At 40.3% G+C, this 21,294-nt stretch overlaps 1 protein-coding gene across 6 annotated transcripts in view; it reads left to right on the top strand.

The window, feature by feature from the left end:
* Positions 1-2,436: 2,436 nt before the first annotated feature.
* Positions 2,437-21,294, top strand: part of ANO6 (anoctamin 6) — a 128,067-nt gene continuing 109,209 nt past the window's right edge. For 5 of the 6 annotated variants that reach the window (XR_007905930.1, XM_051795779.1, XM_051795780.1 and 2 more), the window contains exon 1: positions 2,437-2,786. Coding sequence is in view for 4 of the 6 variants with exons in the window: in XM_051795779.1 (XP_051651739.1) it covers positions 2,708-2,786 (79 nt within the window). In the remaining 2 variants the exon portion in view is untranslated. Of the gene's footprint in view, positions 2,787-13,622; positions 13,943-21,294 lie in introns of those variants that run through there. The other variant, XM_051795781.1, reaches the window with a different exon arrangement.

The raw sequence follows: 21,294 nt of genomic DNA, 5'->3' as shown, positions 1-21,294 counted from the left end.
AGTTAAAGACTTGGTGCCTGCGCCAGAATTTTGTCACCACTGGTCTGAAAAATCTCTTTTACTCTCTTCCTGATCTATATTGTTATGGTTGCTATGAAACCCTTACCCATGGAAGCAATTTTTTCCACTGGCTCCATGGACTGGCTCTGTTTCTCACCATCAGGAATGTTAAAACAATTTCATTTCTTCAATAAAATTGCATATAGCCATGCTTGAGCAGGGTCAGGGATTAGTTAGTTACCCTAACTTTTTCATTTCAATTGGCTTTTGAAAAACTCAGCTAGGGGTTACACAACTGCAATTCTTTGAGTGGATCTTTTGCTATTATCGATCTGACAAAGAGATGGCAGCAGGGTGGTGCTGTTGCATTTTCCTCTTCATTTACTTCTTTTTTTTCCTTAATCTGTTTTTCAGGCACAACAAAACCGAGCTCCTGAAACTTTGGTGCTTTACCAACAGTACACACGGAAATATTTGCACCTGGTACGAAGTTAAAAAACAGATGGCTATGCATTTTCAAACAGTTTTATGGGAATTTTAGACGCAGTATTCCCATTAGTTTTTAAGGTCACTGTGCAACCTCACTCTGAAGTAATCTATGAAATTGAACATTCAGGTATTGAAGGCTGAGTAAAGCCTAGAAAACCTTTATGTTCCCTAAATACTGGGAGAAATCTTACAGTAAGAGCAGGACAGAAGAGGTAGATCCTCTACCTGTATTTCTCACAGGATCAAGCTAAAAAAAAACCCACCAAAACAAAACAAAAAACCCTCAGCATTTTGTCTATAGCCTGGTTTTGATGTGCTGCTTTTTTTTGCAGTTTACCGTTATTTGATTACATTTTCATTCATTAAATATGAAAATGGGAAGTATGTAACCAACGTGACAATTATGTCCCTGGTGAGTATCTCGGTGCACAAATCTCACTCTAAGTCAAGCTGTACCCTGTCTGTAACAATCCCTGCCCTCCTCCCATCATTTATGAAATAAGATCTCACCATCCAGGACCACATTTTGGGGAGGACCTGCAAGAAAGGAGGGCAATTGGATATTACACAATACAGGTATCTAAAGATCCTGCTGCAAACTGTGTGCTTGGCACATTGAAACCATGAAGTGTCTACAAATGAGTCATCTTGGAGTAAACACTCCTGGCTAGGAGCTGCACAATTCACTCTCTCCCCATGACCTCACTGAGTGTGAAACCTGACAAGGGGTCATGACAGTGAGTAAGGCACATGCTTAGATGGTCAGAGGCAGATTGGCTGCATCACAGGGCAGTACCCAAGGTTTCTAACTTAGGACACAAGAAAACACATTTTGCTATGCATCATTACCCCCTACTGGGTATCTCCCCATCATGTGGCCCTCCTTCTCTTGTTCAGCTGTGTGAGATTTTCTTTATCCGAGTGAGAAAATGCACAGTGTCAGATGGTGCAAATAACAGTAATACCAGTGCTGGCATCAATAAGGGCAAGAGCAGTAGCTTCTGTTCTGATGGTTTCACTCACGCCCTTGCAGACCACTTCTGTCTTTAAGCAATCAATGGCAAATGGTCTTTGCCAGGCGGAGCTGCTCCAAAACTTCCCAATTAAATTTCTCAACTCATTTTTTTGCTGAAAGTACTTGTGCTTAGACTTACTGTAGTGCCAGGCCCTGCTGTGACTCTAACCCACAGCTGACTGACAACAGATAACCATATTAACAAGTGACAAACTGATCTGACAAATGGCTTTTTGTCCACTTTCTTGTTTGTACACTTTAAACATCTTGGGTCCTGTGGGTCATTTCAGTATTAACAATAGACTAAATAGTGAGAATAGATTGCTTATAGGGTTTTCACTGCTTTATGCAGACAAAAACCCCCAAACCATGGCTCCCCCATTTCTTTAATCCATTTTTCCAGTCTTATTTCCATTTGCACTTCTTCCCACTATATAGACTCAGTCCAGTTCCTCTCTGGGCACTCTTCTAGATATCTTGCAGTTTTAGAAGCCCTCTAGTTCCCCCCTGGAACCAATACATGTCAGTAAATGACTATATTGCTGAACACTCAAATCCCTTTTTCTGAGTACTTCTACCTCCACAGCATTCCTGCATAGTGACAATTCTGCATTCCCTGTGTTGCAAAATTCTCCTAGGTTGTGTCTGGAGGCAAAGATGGAGATGAGGACAACCTTTTACTTGTGAAACAGTCAACAAGAAGTTGAATACATCAGTAGAGCTCTAGAGACGGGCTTTTTATTCAGTCCTTGAGCATTCACACCCAATTTCCGTTTCTTTTTCCAAATAACTCTGCCAATACTTATTGCTTTGGGGGTTTTTTTGCGTATGTGGGCTTCACATTTACAGCAATATTTAGCAATAGTGAGTCCTTCAGTGCTTGGGTGCATAACGTTTTTAAAAGACCCAGTGCTTCAAAAAGACCCGGCGCTTCAAAAGGGCCCGGCGCTCACCTTGCCCGCGGTGCAGTGCTTGGGTCGGGCGCTGTGCACGGCTGAGCCCCGCGCCGGGGGATGCCCGGCAGTGCCCGGCGAGTCGGGGGCGGACCCTTCTGCCGGGAAGGTGTCGGTGGCCGCCCCTCGCCCGCCCCCCGCTTTCACCCCGGCCCCGCTGCCGCTCCGCCCCCGGGGCAGGCAGGGCTGCTGGCGGGCTGGCTTCCCCGGCGGCGGGGGAGCGGGTGAGAGGGGCAGCGACTTCGGGAAGATGAATGTGAAGAACCAGGATGTACTGCTGGATTTGGAGGGGGAGGAGGAGGAGGAAGATGATGATGATGGGGAGATCGGTGAGTAGGGAGCTGGGGCGGGGTGGGTCCCCGCGGGACAGCGGGTTCGCCCTGTAGCTCGGCGGAGGCTGCAGCCGCGGAGGTCCGTGGTGCTGCCGGCGCCTCGCCGGGGCTGTGTTCGCAGGGGGCCGGAGGGACTGGCAGGCAGGGCGCCCGCACCACCTCTCATCTCCTTCTGCTACAACTACTAATGGTTTTCCCGTGTAAAATACGGGATGTCTCTGTCCGTGCTGGCGGCGTGTGCCAGGTGTGGCTGCCTCGTTGGAGCGGCGTGGCGATGGTCCTGCTTCCATAGCATCGGCAGGCTCAGTAGGCAGAGAAGCACCGAAAACTTTACTTGTTCCTTTCCCTCTCCCGGGAGGGAAACGCGTGAGAGGGGACAGAAGCAGCACTTTGCAGTAGGTGCGATGCTGGAGGTCTTCGGTGTCAGAGGAATTTCCCATCACAGGCACAACCCGTGCCCCTGTGCCTTGGTCCTTGGGGAAATGCGAAGTATTCGATTGCCTCTGCACGCCCCGGTGAGTCCCGTTTCTCCCTGTGCTGCCTGACTGGTGTGCCTTAGCTTGATAGCCGAGCAGAAAAGGAGGATAATCATAGAATGGTTTTGGTTGGAGTGACCTTGAAAATCATCTAGTTCCAACCCCCTGCCAAGGACAGGGACACCTTCCACTAGATCAGGTTGCTCACAGCCCCATCCAACCTGGCTTTGAACACTTCCACAAACGAGGCATCCACAACTTCTCTGGGCAACCTGTTCCAGTGCCTCGCCACCCGCACAGTAAAGAATTTCTTCCTAATATCTAAACCTACTCTCCTTCAGGGACATCACCACGCCCCCACCCCCCATACATATGAGCACAAAAAAGAAAAAAGCAAAAAATATGTAAGGAGAAAATTGGCAAAGCAGAGAAAGACCATGATTTTGCTGGGGGAAAAAAAAAAGCATAGTCTGTCTGCAAGAAAAGCAGACAGTAAAAGCAGACAGAGAGTTTTAAATTCAAAGTGTATGTTCCAGCATCAGCAGCCCAGGACAATGACATTGTATTTACCGTGGGAATGAATTTTATTAAAGTATTTCCAGAAAACAGCCCAAAAGGGGTTGGTTCTCAGCTAGTTCAGACAGAAGGGGTCTATTCATTTCACTGAAGAGACACAGATTTACTTCAGTTCAGAAGCTGTTTTCAGCTGCAGTAGCCAAGATATTCTAAAGTCTTTTATTTCTGGTTAACTTGTTAAAATGGATCTAGCTCATAAGGAATGCAGGCAAATGTCAATTAGACAAACAAGTAGAAGCTAGATCTGTATATATAAATTTCATCAAGTAAAAAGGGTTCCTGCTTATTATTGTTCAAAAGATTTTCACTGAGAAGTACATAATTTTGATAATTTTTTAATACTGGGACAGAATTTCTGCATTTGTAAAAATTTCTAGTGACATTGACTCTCTCTGATACTCTTATTGCCTCAGTACTAATCCTTTATAATGGCAAATACAGCCTGCCTCATTTTTCAGTTAGCTCACTCCAAAAGTGTATAAAGTTCAAGCCTCACCCAACGTCTGTGGAAATCAGGGAATGTCTTTCCTCCAACATTACCAGCCTTTGTTTCAGATGGGAGTATCTTTTGATTTACGGTAATAGTCCAAAGAAAAATTCAATTTTCCATATGAAGTGAGGCAGAGGTATTGTTTGACTCCACTCCCCAAATTAAAGGGTGGATCAGCACTGCAGTGTATTAATCAACAGATGCCTTTTCCTTCCATTCTTCACCCCAGAGAACAACTAAATTGTTTCCTAGTCATGACTCTCTATCAAACTTGGGGTTAGTTCAGCTCCCAGAGCCAGCAGATCATGAGCTGCATCTTCTGCTTGCAGGATACAACAGTTTGGAACAACTCATGCTATGTGGCAAAAGTGACTAAAAATCGTGCAGTGATGATTTCGTGAGTTGTTATGCAAAGCCTGTTACGCAGCACCTGGCTCTGTCACATTTGCCTCTCTGCCTTGCAAAATGCATGTGTAACCATTTCAAGGTTTTTATGTTACGTATAATTACAGGAGAGCTATTTTATTAGTCTGACAAACTTGTAAATCATCTGCCTGTCTCCAGTTTTATTGTACCACTTGCATCTGCATTTTTCCCAAGGACACCATCCCTGCTTCAGCAAGTCAGCAGGATTTCTGAACTCTTCCAGTTCTATTCAAATCCATTCAAAGTCTTAAAGGCTCATCAGAAAAGCACTGTTATGGAATATCAAAATTTGTAGCCATATCACATAAAGGGAGTGATCTGTCTCATATTGGCACACCGTTAGTTTTGGTTATCCATGCTGACGACTAGCAAACTACTCACATCAGAAGCAGGCTTAGGCTTGTTTGGGTCAGAGTTGAGCTTAGGGAAGAAAGTCTTGTCCTAAGGTTAGGACTTTTGACAAGTTGAAACCTTTTTATCCAGTGCCTAAACAAGACAGGCAACTTTTTCTTTTGGAGTCAGACTGTTTTCAAGACGATTGTTACATCAGTGGCATCAATTTGTGTCTGATATCTCTTGTTACCAGGCAGAAATGGTGGGAAGGCCACTGACCTGTGGTTGCCGCAGCATTTGAAATTCTCCAAACACCTTATTTTCTGCCTAGAAACTGTCAGGCAGTTCCACAAATTATAAAGTTTTTCTTTCCCTGGTGCCAAGCCTCATACCATTGGTTTGCTTGTGTTTGGGGATTTACAGAATATCTGAGTGCACTTTCCAGAAAAATGAACTTCTGCAGACAATATCCAGAGGCATCCACCATGACTAACCAGCCTGCAAGAAATACTTTTGTCTTCACTGGGATATGTTAGTAACTTGCTCACTGTTGTCTTGGTTTTACTCAAATATATATCCTAGTTGTTCCTTGAGCCTTGAGTGTACAACATCTTCTTATGTTTTGATACTGCTGCAATAATGATCAGGCCATGCTTTATAGATGACTGTGAAAAGGATGTTCATATGTCAACCTTTTTATTGTCACACAATGTAGATACTGTGCTGATAAAGATTCCAGCTTCTCTTTCTGAAAGGGCTTTCATGTTCAGGATATGTTTTTACCAACTACAGTACAAAACATGTACAACAGTACTGGCTTATTCAGGTAACATTTATTGTGGAGTTGCAGCCTAAAATAACCAGTTTTGTGCAGCCCACTGTACAACTGGAACCCTGCCCTAAGGGATGATGTAATAATGCAAATGATGTAGAGCAGGCATAGCTGTTCTTCACCTCATTACTTTTGTTCACTGCTCTGTTCTGTGCTTGTTTCCTCATGGCATATGCGGAATTTAGTCATGCTGCCTGCCTAGAGCTCTTATTTTTTTCCTATTCAATAGCTTCACTAATTTGCTGCTTCTTGTATGACCCTACAAATATTATTGATATCATATACTGTCCTCCAGTATGAATGTACAGCACACCAACAGTGTTCTACAAATTACTCCAGTTTGCCTTCATGATGCTGTGAAATGGTCTATTCTCTATGGAAGTCTTCTAAGTGCAATGGAAAGTCTTAACAGTTAGAAGCTTTATTTGAGAAATGTGGCTTTGTCCTCCAATATATTAAGTGTAATCCCCACCCTGTGGGAAATTTGAAAGGGTCTGCTTGGCAGTAGTTGCAGAGATCATATCTAATAATTTTATAACGTGCAAGGCTTTATAAGCAGATTCTTTAAAAAAATGTGGTTCTGTTTCTGAAAGGACACTATATTCCTTTTCAGTCTATCTGCAGTAATGAGTAAAACTACCCCAGTCCACTCTTTTCACTCTTGGTTTTCTTCTCTTTTGCTCCTCAGTCTTGTAATCAACCTAAAAATTACTGGGGCATGTTGCAGTCCTCTATTGTGCTGAAGATAGCTGTGGGATGGGAATGTCTGATGAGCTGAGAATCAAGAATTTCTTTTCCCTTTGTTCTGTTTGTGACAGCGTTCTTGTGCATGTGTATATAGGAGATGAGGAACAGGAATGAGCAGGAGTGTAGACACATGGTCTCCTTTATTGTGATTTACTGTTATGGCAGTGAGAGACTCTTTGTGGGGAACTGGAACTGGTACAGGTTTAGAAAATACTGGCCTTTAATAGCAGTCAACATTTAAACTACTTTTCATGCCTTCATGTCCTTTCTCTTATATCTGTTACCCTATGTATATCTGCTACCCTAGTTTACCTACATTTCTTCCTCTCTTCATATTTTAGTAATTTTATCTCCTGAATTTCTGCCCACTTCATTTTCACAGAATTCAAGCCACAGAGGAGTACACAATCCAACCCCCACAGTGACATCCATCTTGTCACCAAGTATGGTTGCATTTGAAAGTACACTGCTGGAACCACTCACTTTTTAATTCTGATTTAATGATTTTTCTGCAAAACTACTTAAAAGCAAGTAGTGAGTATAAAAATATTTAACTACCATATAATTACAAGTTCGCAGCTATTTATAATCCATAAATTATGAGGGGGATCAAAGAATCAGGCAAGAATTTAGGAAACTTAAAGCCTATGTACTTACAACAAATGTACCTAATTTTCACCTATTTAGAGGGTTTTTTACCATGACTGAGTTTGCAGTTGTCCCTAAGAAACTTCCTGTACTTTGAAAGTATTCTTTGTTCCTGTATTTTGAATTTAGCTGTACTGAACATATGAGTCCAGTTTACAGATAAGTGTACAAGCTGTAAGAGGACTTGTTATCTGCCACTGTATCAACTTATACCATTTACACATCTTTAATAGTAATAGTTTTGTTTCTTTTCTGGCTATCGAATAATAAATTTTATGTTGGATATTTATCACAAGTCATTCCTTGAAATTTTTCCACTATTTACGCAACCCACGAGTTCTTTTAAAAGGAAAAATACTCTATACACATTTATGCTCAAAAACTTAGATTTTTTTTAAATGACTTTTCAACCATGTTCATTTGTAAAAAAGAAAACTTTTTAAAATCAATATGTAGGAAACAGCCAGACTTTTGCTACGTGGTACAGGACTCCAGTAGTTCCATAGTGTTACAGTTACTGAAAGTAATGCAATCAAAAACTCACAAAAAATGCCCTAATACCACTTGATTTGCATTTTATGCAGTATGTCAAATTGCAGGTAGAGAGCTTGAATTTCAGGAGACAAGAGACATGGAAGCGGACATGTATACATACCATAACAGACATATTTCTACACAAAGGGACCTTTCAAAAGTAATTAAAGAAGGATTATTAATAATATCTGATACGATATGCATGGGAAATTCACAGAAACACAGAATGGGTGAGATTGGAAGGGACCACAGAGGGTCATCTGGTCCAACCTCCCTGCTCAAGCAGGGTCATCCTAGAGCACATTGCACAGGATTGTGTCCAGACAGGTCTTGAATATCTCCAGGGAGGGAGATGCCACAACCTCTCTGGGCAATCTGTTACAGTACACGGTCACCCACATAGTAAAGAAATTCTTCCTTCTGTTGTCCACCATGACCCCCAGGTTCTTCTCTGCAGAGCTGCTTTCCAACAGGTCAGTCCCCAGCCTATCTTGATGCCAAGGTTGTTCCTCCCCAGGTGCAGGACCTTGCATTTGTTGTTGTTGAATTTCAGACAGTTCTTCTCTGCCCATCTCTCCAAATAGAGAAGATGTTCCTTCCTTCTGAAGGGCTGCACAGCACTCTGGGGTATAGGCCACTCCTCCAGCTATGTGTTGTTGATGAAGTTGTTATCATGTATGTCATTAAATAAAATTGTTATCATTTAAATCACCTCATCCTAGAATTTCCTGGTACCTCCCATTTCCTAGGAATTGATGGGTTGCATGCTGTGGAATTAAGGTCTAGTTTGCCACTAGGCATGTTGCAAACCCTGAAGGTGATCTGATACTAAAATGGGTGTTTTCTGCTGTGGTAAAAAAAACCAGAAACAAACACAAGGCTGCTTTTGTATAAGAGCAGTTATATGGCATAAATCAAACAGTCTTGTACCCTCCAAAAGAAGTCAAATCTAGACTTAGTGTGAATATAGGTGGAACAGTTTTACCTCTGAAGAGGGTATGTTCATCTGCTGCACTGGCCATGAGGAGAGACTGCTAGGACATTGCTACCATTTGGGGTTATGGTTCAAGTCTGATGGATCTGGAAGTTGAAATGAAAACTGTAGTCTGTTGTGTTACAAACATGTCAAGCAGCACAAATTGGCTTGGCTATCAAAAGAAGTACTCCTCCCCACAGCCATCCCACAGCGGCAGCCTAAGTCTTTGTGGTATTTTGGCCTTATTTTTCTTCGGGGTGTATCAGCATCAGCATGGTAGGAATGCAAAGCTGTAAAGAAGGACACTGTACACTTTATGTTCTTATTGCTGGCATCTGTGGGAAATGAAAACTGGCAGTCTTGTGAATTGTCATCAAACAATAGACTGTGTTTGATAGTAAGTCTAAGAATGCAAAAATCTGAGCACAGAATCTTTTGTCTTATCCACCCCTCACACTTTACTCAGGCATCCCACATCTCTCTGAAGGCTTTGTGACTGGAGTGTCTTGTCCTTACTTTCCAAGAAAATATACAGACATCTGAAATATAATTTTACTTCATTCAGTGGAATTACTTTCTTTTCACCTGCCCATACTCAAGCATTTGATAACAGCAGTAGACATGTAGGCACAGTTCCTGTATGGACTTGAGAAGTGAGCTCCTGAAGCAGTGCTATGGCTAACTGAAAACAAAAGTCCTCAACCTCAAGATGGCCTGATTTAATATTTGAGCAGTTCTGTCTCCTCTGCAAGATGCAGAATTACGCCCCGAAATCATTATGTACACGAGATACCCTCCCCAAGGGCATCAAGAATCATACAATCATAGAATCAACTGGGTTAGAAAGGACATCCAAGATCATCAAGCCCAACTCTTGATCCAACACTGCCATGGTTACTAGGCCATGGCACTAAGTGCCACATCCAGTCTCATCTTAAAAACCTCCAGAGACGGTGAATCCACCACCTCCCTGGGCAGCCCATTCCAGTGTCTCATTACTCTCTCTGTAAAAAAATTTCTTCCTAATATCCAACCTAAACCTCCCCTGGCACAGCTTAAGACCGTAGGAGGTGTGCCTAGGCCCCACGTTTGTGTATACATGGTTTCATACTCTGTATGTGAGAGGATAACTCACCCAGCACAGTTGTTGGTTTATTAGGGTTGGGCTGCTGAGTAGCAAACGGTAGGGAAAGGTAGAAGACTTTCATTACCATAAGGCAACCCTGCACATATTCTTCCATTGCAGGATATCATCAACTGGTACTGTAATCCTTTGTTCCCATTCCTATCCTGCATCCTTGTCAGAGCAGCTTCCTTCTTTACTAGCCTTTTAGTTCCAAACCTTATCAATATAGATGTCTCCTGTGCAGCAAATGACCTATTGAAAGGCATAATATTACTGAATGCAAAATAGGCAGGGCCCAGATAGTTTTGCTAATGAAAATAGACATTATTAATAAAATGTGTGTGTTATGTTTTAAAAAGGTGAGATTCATACCAACACAAAGAAGCAGGAAGAATGAGGAAGGTCAAATGGTTTTGGAAAGAGATCACATTTAAACATCTTTAATGAATACCAAAATGAGATTGGAAAATTAATAAAATATATTAAAACAGAAACTGAACTTTAAGAAGTGTAGTTACAAGTCTGCTGGAGCATAAACATTCTTTATTTGATTTTCTGCCTCATGGTAGAAACAGGAGCTTAGTTTCATAATATTGTATAAAGGCTGAATAAGATTTAGCCCTTCAATTAAGTGTTTACATTAAATAATTTCCAACTAAACCACTATTCATCAATATTTTTTAGACACAATTGAAAATGGAAGTTTGTAAGAACTGCCATCAGTAGCAGATTTTGCTTTGCTTTTATAGTTTCCCCTCCTTTCATTTTTTTTGATGATGGATTTACCCTGGCCCCATTAAACTGGTTAGTCAGGTTCTCCAGCATTTTTTAGACGTGATTTATCATGGGACATTAAATATTTGCATAGTAGACTGCTTACAGTTTAGTTATCAGAATGAGCTGCTGCACCAGTGTTCTTCTGCAGGAAATAGCCACCACCTCTTTTCTGTTCAGTGCTGTTTGAGACCAGCTGGTGCAGCAGGTGAACTTGAGTGTCTATGATGTGTTTCTATCTTGTGGGTTTCTAGCTTGGGTGGATCTTTTTCCAAGGCATCACAAGACTTTCACAATATCTACAGGAAGATCACAGAATCCTAAGTGGTTTGGATTGGAAGGGACCTTTAAAGCTCATCTAGTCCAACCCTCCAGAAATGAGCAGGGACATCTTCAACTAGATCCAGTTGCTCAGGGCCCTGTCTGGTCAGAGCTTGGATGTTTCCGGGGATAGAGCATCCACTACCTCCCTGAGAAACCTCCAGTGTGTCACTACCCTCGTTAAAATCTTGTTCCTTATATCTAGACTGAATCTACCATCTTTTAGTCTAAAATCATCATGCTTTGTCCTGTCTCTACAGGCCCTACTAAAAAATCTGAAATGACACTGTAAGGTTTCCCTAGAGCCTTCTCTTCAGGCTCAAAGATCATAGTTCTTGTTCCATGGCTGCAGCAGAGACCTGTGACCTATCCCTCAACTATTACTACTTCGAGAAATTACAGTCAGATAGGGAATCTTCACTCTGTAGGGGAGAGCAGGAGCAAGCAGCACTTGTGTTGAGATGCCCTGCACCTCCTATGCTGTGATGATGCTGTAGGACTTGTGTCAGGAGAAGGGGATGAGATTAGTGACTTCTCAGTGGATGAAATATTGTGGATTCTTTCCTTCCTTTGTGGGAGGAATAGTAACTAAAAAATGTCATCTGGATTGCAGACCAGGTTGGAAAGTATGAGAAGTGATTATAAAATATTGGCAGTGTAGCAACGCTGCTAAAGATGCTGGAAACTGATATTAGTAATCCAAGGGTGTGCTGACACAGTGGAGGAGTTGAAGAGCCACATCCTGCCTGTAAGAAGTTGGGGTCTGTTGCTCTCAGTGGAGGAAGCCTGAGATAAGTACACTTGAACTTAGACCAGTGAAGAGATTCACATAGCACAAAGCAGGGTCTTGACTGGAGTGTCTGGTAAAATGAGTGTTGAAGAGATGGAAAGAGTAAGGAAATGGAAGTGAATGCAAAACACCTGTTGATATCTGTGTACAGACTAAGAAAGTAAGTAATTAAAAGTGAAAGAGGAGGAACTCTTGACAGTATTCATACAAGGAGAGCTGGCCAGTGCAGCTGTCAGGAAGAAATTCTTTATTATGAGGGTGGTGAGGCACTGGAAGAGGTTACCCAGAGAAGTTGTGGATGCCCCAATCCTGGAGGTGTTTTAGGCCAAGTTGGATGGAGCTCTGAGCAACCTGGTCCAGTGAAAGGTGTCCATGCTCACAGCTGGGGGTTGGAACTAGATGATGTTTAAAATCCCTTCCAACCTAGGCCATTCTATGATTCTATGATTCTGTGATTCTATTCACCTATTTATCTGGTCAGGAACTCATTAAGCAGTGGCATAAAGTTTCTTCCAATTGAGTTTATCAGGAAAATAAGCTATAGCAAGAGATTAAGGTAATATAACTGTGGCTGAATTCAAAAAATTCATCTGTGGCATTTTCATGCCTATTTTTAATATATAGTAAAAATTACTTTGTGTTCATAGGTCATTTATCTAGCAGGAAGAAAATTCCATCTTTATTCCATTAATTATTTGCAAAAACAATTCCACTGCTCTAGGTTTGGCACTGCAGTTAGACATAATAACAAGCCTGAGTTGATAATCCAGAGGTCTCTAGCATTGCCAGAGAATTTTATTAGTTTGTGTGCAATATTAGTAAATTTAACAGTGTTCTTTTTCCATGTGTTTTTTTCCTTAAGTAGTTTAATGGAGTTTTTATAGGCATTAATGAACAAGGATGAGGTCAAGTAATGTACTCTTTACCCTTGTGAGCAGTCCCTTTGACTAGAGTGGGAATAGCATTATTTTTGTAAATGCTATTCATAGTAGAAAATGCAGAATTAGTCCCTAATGGAAGAAATATCTCTAGTAAATCTTTCATCATCTCTACATATACTGATTTATTCTAGGAAAAATAATTAAATTCATTAATTATTCTGCTGTCTATAAAATACAAGAAAGAATTTGCACTAAAGCACAATTTAATCTATAAACTCATGGCAGTACTTAAGACAAACAGGCCAGCAAAAACTCCTATAATATTTTGTAAGACTTAAACATGTAATATATTATTAAAAAAAAAAAAAGAAAGAAAGTAATATGACCCAAAAAATAAAAGTCAGGGCTGAACTATTTTTTTTTAAACTGTTCCTTGCTGATAACCAAGTGAGTAGAGAAAAAGCTTCCTGGGCAATGCAGTCCAGCCAAATAGAACTCCAGATGTTTTGTAAGTTTATTGGAGTTTGCAGGAAGAGCAAAGCTCTGTTTTAGACCTTTTATGGACAGAAGAAGGTGGTTTTAGGTAGCAGTTGATTGTTAAGCTGCAGCTTTTACTTTAGAAGTAAAATCTGAAGACTCCTTCAACTGCCAAAACTGCTTTGTTTTCCTGATTAGGAAACAAAAGCAGTTTGTATCTAAGCTCTGGGTCCAGCACCTGGAATGCTTACAGGCAGGAGTTTTTACACCTACACACACAAAATAGTTTAAAAAATGCCTGTAGGTTTTGACTTTAAACTTAATATTTTCATTGTCAAAGTAATTAAAAATACTTTTTTAGGACCCTCCTGTGAACACACTCTATAACAGCTGAGTGTAGGAAGTACTTTAAAGCAAACATGCTGAGAAACTCATTACAGAAATTAAAATATATCTCCTTTGAGACATGTAAATTTAATAGCAATGGGTATAATTTTATAAATATATTTCAAACTTAAAATTTCTAATTAGATAGTTCATTGATCCATAGTCATTGAAGTCTAACCAAACAGCCATCTGCAATTACAATTGGGTTGATCATTTCAGTTCCCAATGAAAAGGCTCCATAACTGCCTGGAGGCTTGGCATTTGTGAGGAACACCAAGGGATCAGCTTGCCTGCTAAAAAAGCTGTATTTGGAGCTTGGGGCAACTGCTGTGTGTGGGCTACCCTCCTGTAAAACACAGGTAAGGCATGGTATGCTCATTTGCCCTGTAACAGAACAGTAATTTTGACAGTATGCTCAAGGTTGAGCTTGAGAAGTCTGTCTCATAACAAAAGTAGAAGTGGCTTGTCTTCTTTATGTTTCCTACCTAAGGACAGCTGATTTGTGGTAGTTGATCTGGGATAAAAAACAAACAGACAAAAATCACCTTATTTTAAGCAATGAAGAAAATACCTTCCAATTCAAGAAGGCACTCGGGGTCCTTCAACACTGGAACAGGTATAAAACAGCTTATCAAACTTTTGACCAGAGATCTAACTCTACAGTCCCCTCCAAAGTGTTACGTCACAGTCTTGCAGAAAGTCAGTCTTCAGAGATATGCATGTTTATCAGACCAGGTTCTGGTCATACATGAGACCAAGGCAGGGGAGGGAGGGTGTTCACACAAGAATAATAAACAGCTTGTGCTGCTTCTTGATTTTACCCTTTGTACTTCTTAAAATATCAGCAATACTGTGATTTAACAGAGCTGATTTAGGTCAGATCTCACCAACTTGTCTGAAATTTCTCAGAAAAAAAACAACCAATGAGGTTTTATGAAGTTTGTGCCCAAGTAGTGCTTCTGATAGCTGTTACATTGCCACAGTCTCACATACTTGTCTCAGCCCATGGTAGGAATCTTGATTTTTACAGGATTACCTGCAGGTTGCTCCTGTAGTCCTCACACCATAAACTTCTAAGGTATCAGGCTGCATCTCCTTTCTGTGCACTGATCTATGTAGGCACATAGTACAAGCCAAATGTGACACAAACATGAGAATGATCCTTTTCAGATGAGTGGAACCAGCAGCATCCATGAAGTTATTTAAGTGTGTAAATGTTGCAATCTCTGTCCCCAGAGACTGGTGGTTGCTGTTCCGAGTGGGTTTTTTTCAGTGTGGGGTTTTTTTTTCAGTTGTTTATTTTCCAAAGCTATTCATGATGAAAGCACAAATATCTGTCTAAACAACAATACTCTGTTTATCAGTTGTGCTTGGTGTATCCTTGTCTTTGTTTTTGTTCCTTTTCTTTGAATGGAGGAGAGTTTAATTAAATTCTTTGGGGATAGATGTTTATCCTGAGCTCTAAGAACAAATGTGTCCATCAGAAGAGCTTCTGTGTCTCTCTCTGTGTACAGTTCACTGAACAAACCCATTAACCATTCTTCTCATCAGGATGTTCCTTAGGAACACCTTGCATGCAAAAATAAACACCAGAGAAGTCCTATTTGCTTTCATGATGAATCTTTCAGCTCTTTTCATATCCTTCACTATTTTCTTTGCAGTTTTATTGTGTCATTTTTAGGGCCAGTCATTCTCTTGACCTCTGGAATGTCAAGTTTGAGTTCATATTAACAGATCTGGCTCATGCAGAAGAGAAATGTCACTGAGAAGTGGCATAAGATGCTCCTCAGCTCCAGACTGCAAAGGTGAAGTGTCAGCCTGCAGCAAGCAGGAACAGAGAAGTCATTCAGTGATTTCATGTTTCTGTATTGCTCCAGGCTGCAGATACTAAACTAAATGAAAATCTGGAGATGAAATCTTCTGGCTTATGTTACAGGGATCAGACTGGATGACTTCACTGGTGTCTTCTTGTCTTACAGTCTAAGAGCTGTATTCACACATTTCAAAAGGTCATTCTTCTTACCTTTGACACAAAAACCAGAATCTGCAGTAAATTCACTGTTGTCTCCTCTTAAAAAACAGAACAAAACTCAGCACAGCCAATACCAAGGGTCCTAGCCTCCTAACAGCCCATCATACTTGCATTTTCCCTATTTTATAATGAGGCGTGTAAGCAGTCTTACCTCAGCTTAAATGAAAAACAGCTCTGTAGAGGCTGCTTGTTGGTTTTGGTTTTTTTCATTGGAAAACTGATTTTTTGCATCTCCTCAATTCCACAGTTTTGAAGAAATGGATTAGAATCTGTGGCAATGGGGTTGTGAAGAGTGATATTGCTGGGTTGCTCAGCACTGGTTGTACTCTCATAAAGATCTATAGTGCTGTACAAAACAAGCACAGCCTGTGATTGTTCCTGTGTTATTGGCATCTGGTATGGTCATAACATCATAAAACAATTTAGCAGGATTCTTTATAGACATCAGAGTAAAATGTCTTTCCATGATTTCCAAAGCAGAGCTTTCATTTCCTCCTCTGTGGGCTTTTTTTAAGATTTCATGGAATTACACTGTGGTGTAGGTGAGATAGGAGGAAAAAAAGATAATTTCTGTTTGGCTTTTTCCTCATTATTCTTGCTGCATGGTTTTGTTATAGCTGAATGGTATCTAAGAATCAAAGCTAGTAATTTTCATCAGTCATTATAGCCCTGAGTTCTTTTGCTTCCTCCTGAGATAAGCTATCAAAATACCTATTTTTCATATTTTTATTCTCTCTGCCAATCAAAAGGAGGCTTGTACTTTTAAATGCACCCGTATTCTTTCCTGGCAGGTTCCTAGAGTGAATTTACTCATTCTGGGATGGCTAATTTTCTATGAAGGTGCAGCAGTTGTTAGAGAAAACTAGAAATGGCCCTTCAGGACTGACTATCACGTGCTTACTTTGCTGGGTCTAAAGCTGCTTCCGCTGTTCTTAGTCTGAAAGACTTGTTCACAATGGTGGTGGATGAGCATACTGAAATCTGAAGTATGACACTCCCCAGAGAATAATCCTCCTATATGTATTGCTTATAAGCACAAATCTTAAGGTAGATACTTGATACATTATTAACATCATTGCACGTCAAGCAGTCAAAAATCTCTCGCTGTCCCGTGTGCAGCACTGTTCACACATTTTCTCAGGTATCTGTGACATCTGCCTCAGGGCATGTAGTACTTTGTAATATATTTGAGAAGATTTCTAATGTGCCACCTCATGGAATGGAGGTGATTAAAAACTTGCTGCTCCTCCTTCTTAACACTCTTCCCAGTGTCAAGTGTAAGAAGCAGTTGCAGTTTCAAAAGCATTTAAGATGATCTAAACCAAAAATATACTACTTTTGTCTGATCATATACTGTGGGACCTTCCCTGCCTCTGTGCCCTCATCTTACACTTCAGAATATTGAATGGTGGTTTTGACCCAAAGCAGCGCTGAATTCTCTTGGTGCCAGGAGGCTGGGGTATGTGGACCACTGACCTTGGGGTGAACAGCCTTAGTATTCCCTTAGTGGTGAAAAGGCAAGGCAAGAACACGGACAGAAGGCAAGCTGTAGGCCAGTGACTCCACTGTAATTTAAAGTCAAGGACTGGAAGCAGGCAGTCTGTCCAAGGACAAAAGCCAGGAACTAGTGCTAAGCCCTGCAGCTGAATGACCACAAGGCAGTAGACTGTTTCCTTCCTCATCTAACAGAAAGGATAAGCCACCAGTTGGGCTCACAAGTCAGATTACAGATCACCCAGCCCAATAAGAGGCTGATTACAGCCAAAGGTGGAGTCTGATGGTGGCATTACCTTGGAAAGTTTATAGCATTGTCAACCCTGCCTAATCTCAAGGCTTGGTCTGGTAGATATGCAGTACCTGATTAATGCACTCACATCACCTAAAGGTGGGGACTCTTTACCAGGGACTGAGATGACCAGGACCTCCAGTATGACATTCTCTCTCCATTTTTTCTCCCTCTGCATTTTTTCCATCCTTGTCTTGTTAGGGGACTGTAATGACTGTTGAAATCTTACCTCCTTCTACTTCCAGGTTCTCAAAGTCTGGGGAAAAATGTCTAGGGATCACTTTGGAGTTTGTTTTATTGCCTTCATGTTTGCCAAATGTATTTGTGTACAGATTTGTTAAGATGGTATTTTCACATGCATTTATTATTTTTTAACTTTAGTTAAATTTTAACTTTAGTTGAAGAATGGACTTTTCAATGCCAGGAGGAGGGAGCATATTCTTATTTTCCATCATCTGCCCACATTACTGTTATTAGAAAGCTGTGTGCACACACGCATCCTTCTTGTTAATGCCTCTTTTCCCAGAAAGTAATTTAGAAACCTCTGTGGCTTCAAAGCCACAGCTGTCTGGCATGAAGTTGTCAGACCTTACTCAGCTGTAGTTGATGGGCATCATGAATTGAATTTTCAGCAGAAACCAGAACTTTTATTCATGGTGATTGTAATAAGCTAAAACATGCTGGTTGGTTGTGGTTTTTTCCATCATGGTGCTGAATTTACGCTAATTACATTATTCTGAACTGACTTTTAAAACTTAATAAGTTTGATCCATGAGAAGAAGCGTCTACAGTTATTATGATTACTTTTCTTGCAGTGCATTTTGAAATTACTCTGCAGCAGCACAGAGTGCTCCTACATATGGACCACAAATCAAATTGCCTGATTAGGTGAAATTCTAGACTTTCAGCAAAGTTTAGTCATGCTAAATTGCAGTAATAATTGTTACATCATTTCTGCTCAAGGGAATCTCTCAAACACTTCAGATATAATTTTGTTTCTAAACTGACTGTATAATTAAATAATACAGTATAGCCAGCAGTAATCTTTCTCCATATTTAAATGTAAATATTACCGGTTACCAATAGGAGCCATAGCATCCCTAATTGGTTGCAGCTAATAATATATTATGTCTAAAAAATGTTAACTTTAAGGTTATGAAGTCAAGCATTTAGAAGTTGGGCAATGTCAGCATTAACGTTGCCCAGGCAACTTCCATTTTCTTGCCATTTGTTTTCATGCATGTTACAGTTTTTAATTAAACAATCAGTGTTTTTTTTTCCTCCTAAGTCCACTGCCTCATTCAGTGAACTGGTAGTAATTACAGATTTCTTTTTATCTTCCTCATTAAGAGCATGACTCCTAGCATTGTTTAACTCAAATTATCAAAGCCTTGCTCAGAATATTTTCATTCCTTTCCTCCTCTGTGTTTCTATGGTGCTTTTACCACAGTTGAGCACTATATCCAACAAGGATGTGAGTGTCAGGTTGCATAACTCTGTTTTTAGGCAGACCTGGAGTTTCAGGAATCCAGACCCTTGTGATAGGAATGCGGGCTACGGAAGCGATAAGATGTGGGGAATGTAAAACACTTCTGAATGGGTTGTGCAAAGACAAAACACTGAACAGGGAGATCCAGATCCCACTGGAAAGCATACCTAGAATGCGCCTTCTGTAGGGCTGCAAGAAAATAATTCATTTTCAATCACTTTTGTACAGTCAGATCTTAACGCCATTCTGGGTTTATGGTTGATAAACTCTACTTTTTGTACAAAGTTGTCTGAAAAATGCTTATGAATGACAAAAACTTTGGAATGCTTTTTTCATAAATAAGAGCATTTCCCAATCTTGCTGTTACAAATACCACACCATACTTCATCACAAAATCATAGAATGGTTTCGGTTAGAAGGGACCTTAAAGATCATCTAGTTCCAACCCCTCTGCCATGGGCAGGGACCTTTTTCATTGGACCACATTACTCAGAGCTTCATCAAACCTGGCCTAAAAAACCTCCAGGAATGGGGCATCCACAGCTTCTCTGGGCAACTTGTTCCAGTGCCTCACTACCTTCACAGTAAAGAATTTTTTTTCTGATATCTAATCTAAACCTGTTCTTATAAATAGTCTCTCCTAGTGACAAGTGCCCACCTCTGGTGCAAAAGTGCTGAGCTTCCTGGCAGTAACAACCTGGGCAGTTAGCTTGAAAACTCTGCCATGAAAAGCTGGGCAAAACTTTTTCTGAGCAACTTGATCAGCATCACATGTATAAGATCCTGAAACTGGAGCACAGGCCACTTCTTCAAGGCCACATGCAAATTCTTTGATGATCAGATAATCTTTCTTCCTTTCCATCTTCCCACAGCCCAATATACTATCTGTCTTTTGCAAAAGTAAGTTAAAGGTCTAGACAGACAAGTTTTATTTAGTGAAACCTGGAGTCATCGTCATTGCAGCCCCATCTTGTATGCAAAAGGAGGGAGGGTCCTGAAGAAAAAAGAATAGTTTGGGTTTTATAATGAAAAATTGTTTCCTTTGCTTTAAAATCCACCATTATCTCCTGCGCTAGATTAAGTGGTATTGCTGTGTACCTTTTACCTTTTCTGTAGTCAGAAACCATTCCGAAACAGAAAGACCAGGATTCAGTCCTTTCCTTTGTCTTCTTTAAAATAAGGATTCAGCAATGACAAACAGTCTTGAACCAGGACTGTTTCAGTGTTTGTGAGTTTGAGTTTGAAGTCTCACTGATCTGTTTACGTGCCCTTTTTGTCTATAAATCTCTCTTTTTTGAAAGAACCCTGAAAACCAGTTTCTACCGTGTAGACCAGTATTAACCAAAGTGGAATGATTGCAGTTACTGATTTAATTTACATTTTGTAATATGTAGTTACCTGAATTTTTATTTTAAAGGCTTTCAAAGAGAGCCCAATGACCCCTAGGGAAATGCCCACAGTGCATGACAGCAAGGCAGGAAGTTCCTGTTAGCTGGCAGCCGCAAAGTTGTGATTTTGGTTTGCACTTCTGGAACTGAATGATTTGGTTACTCCCTAATCCTGTTTTAGGGGCCTACATCTTTGATTCCATAGACACACATTGGTTTTAGCAAGTATATAGCTCAATGCAGACTTACTCTGATTTTTCATTTGTTGCAGGATAATTTCTTTCTTATCTACTAGATAGTTCCTATTTACTCTGAACTTGTATACAGATGCATCTTATTGGTAAGTAGAGTTAATTAACTATAGAGAAAAACAACATGTAAACATGCTTATTAGTTGTCTCAAATATGCTGTATACATAAGAAAAAAGTGCATTTATGAAATATTTTGCACTTAATTTATTAGGCAAGGGAAGTATTAACTGTATTAATTGATGTATCAATTAATAAAATTGATTGATTCCTTCTGGTCACTAAGGGCCATATGCTGTGTTTGGTATAATTTGGCCTAAAAACTCTCAATCTGCTTGAACACTTTTAAATACATTAGCAGGAATTTATCTGGAAGTTTATATGCCTAATACTTTCTGCAGATCTGTCCCAATGCCCTTTGGGTTTTTAAAATTACAGTATCTCATCCTCTGCCACCTGGATTTTATTTGCCGCAGCAGAAAACCAGCAATCTGGCTTTCTTGATCCCTTTTTCAGACTAAAATATATTATTCCAAGTAAAGAAAATTTTCTCTCAGAACCTACTAACAAAACTGAAAATCAAAGTTTTGTGTAAACTGGTGCTGGATTCAGTAATCCAGCTGATCCCTTATGTTCTTAATGTAACTGAGGTCATTATTTTTCTTAACCCTATAAACTAAGAACTTGATTTTTTCACAGCAGGAATGACGATGTTTGCACTGTTTTTAAAAACAAACAAACAAAATAAATAAAATATATATGTATGT

The sequence above is a fragment of the Manacus candei genome, unplaced genomic scaffold, assembly GCF_025592945.1.
Source record: "Manacus candei isolate 608988 ecotype Guabito, Panama unplaced genomic scaffold, ASM2559294v1 h1tg000043l, whole genome shotgun sequence".
Lineage (NCBI taxonomy): Eukaryota > Metazoa > Chordata > Aves > Passeriformes > Pipridae > Manacus > Manacus candei.
The sequence above is the reverse complement of the archived record's forward strand: the minus strand, read 5'-3'. Positions and strand labels throughout refer to the sequence as shown.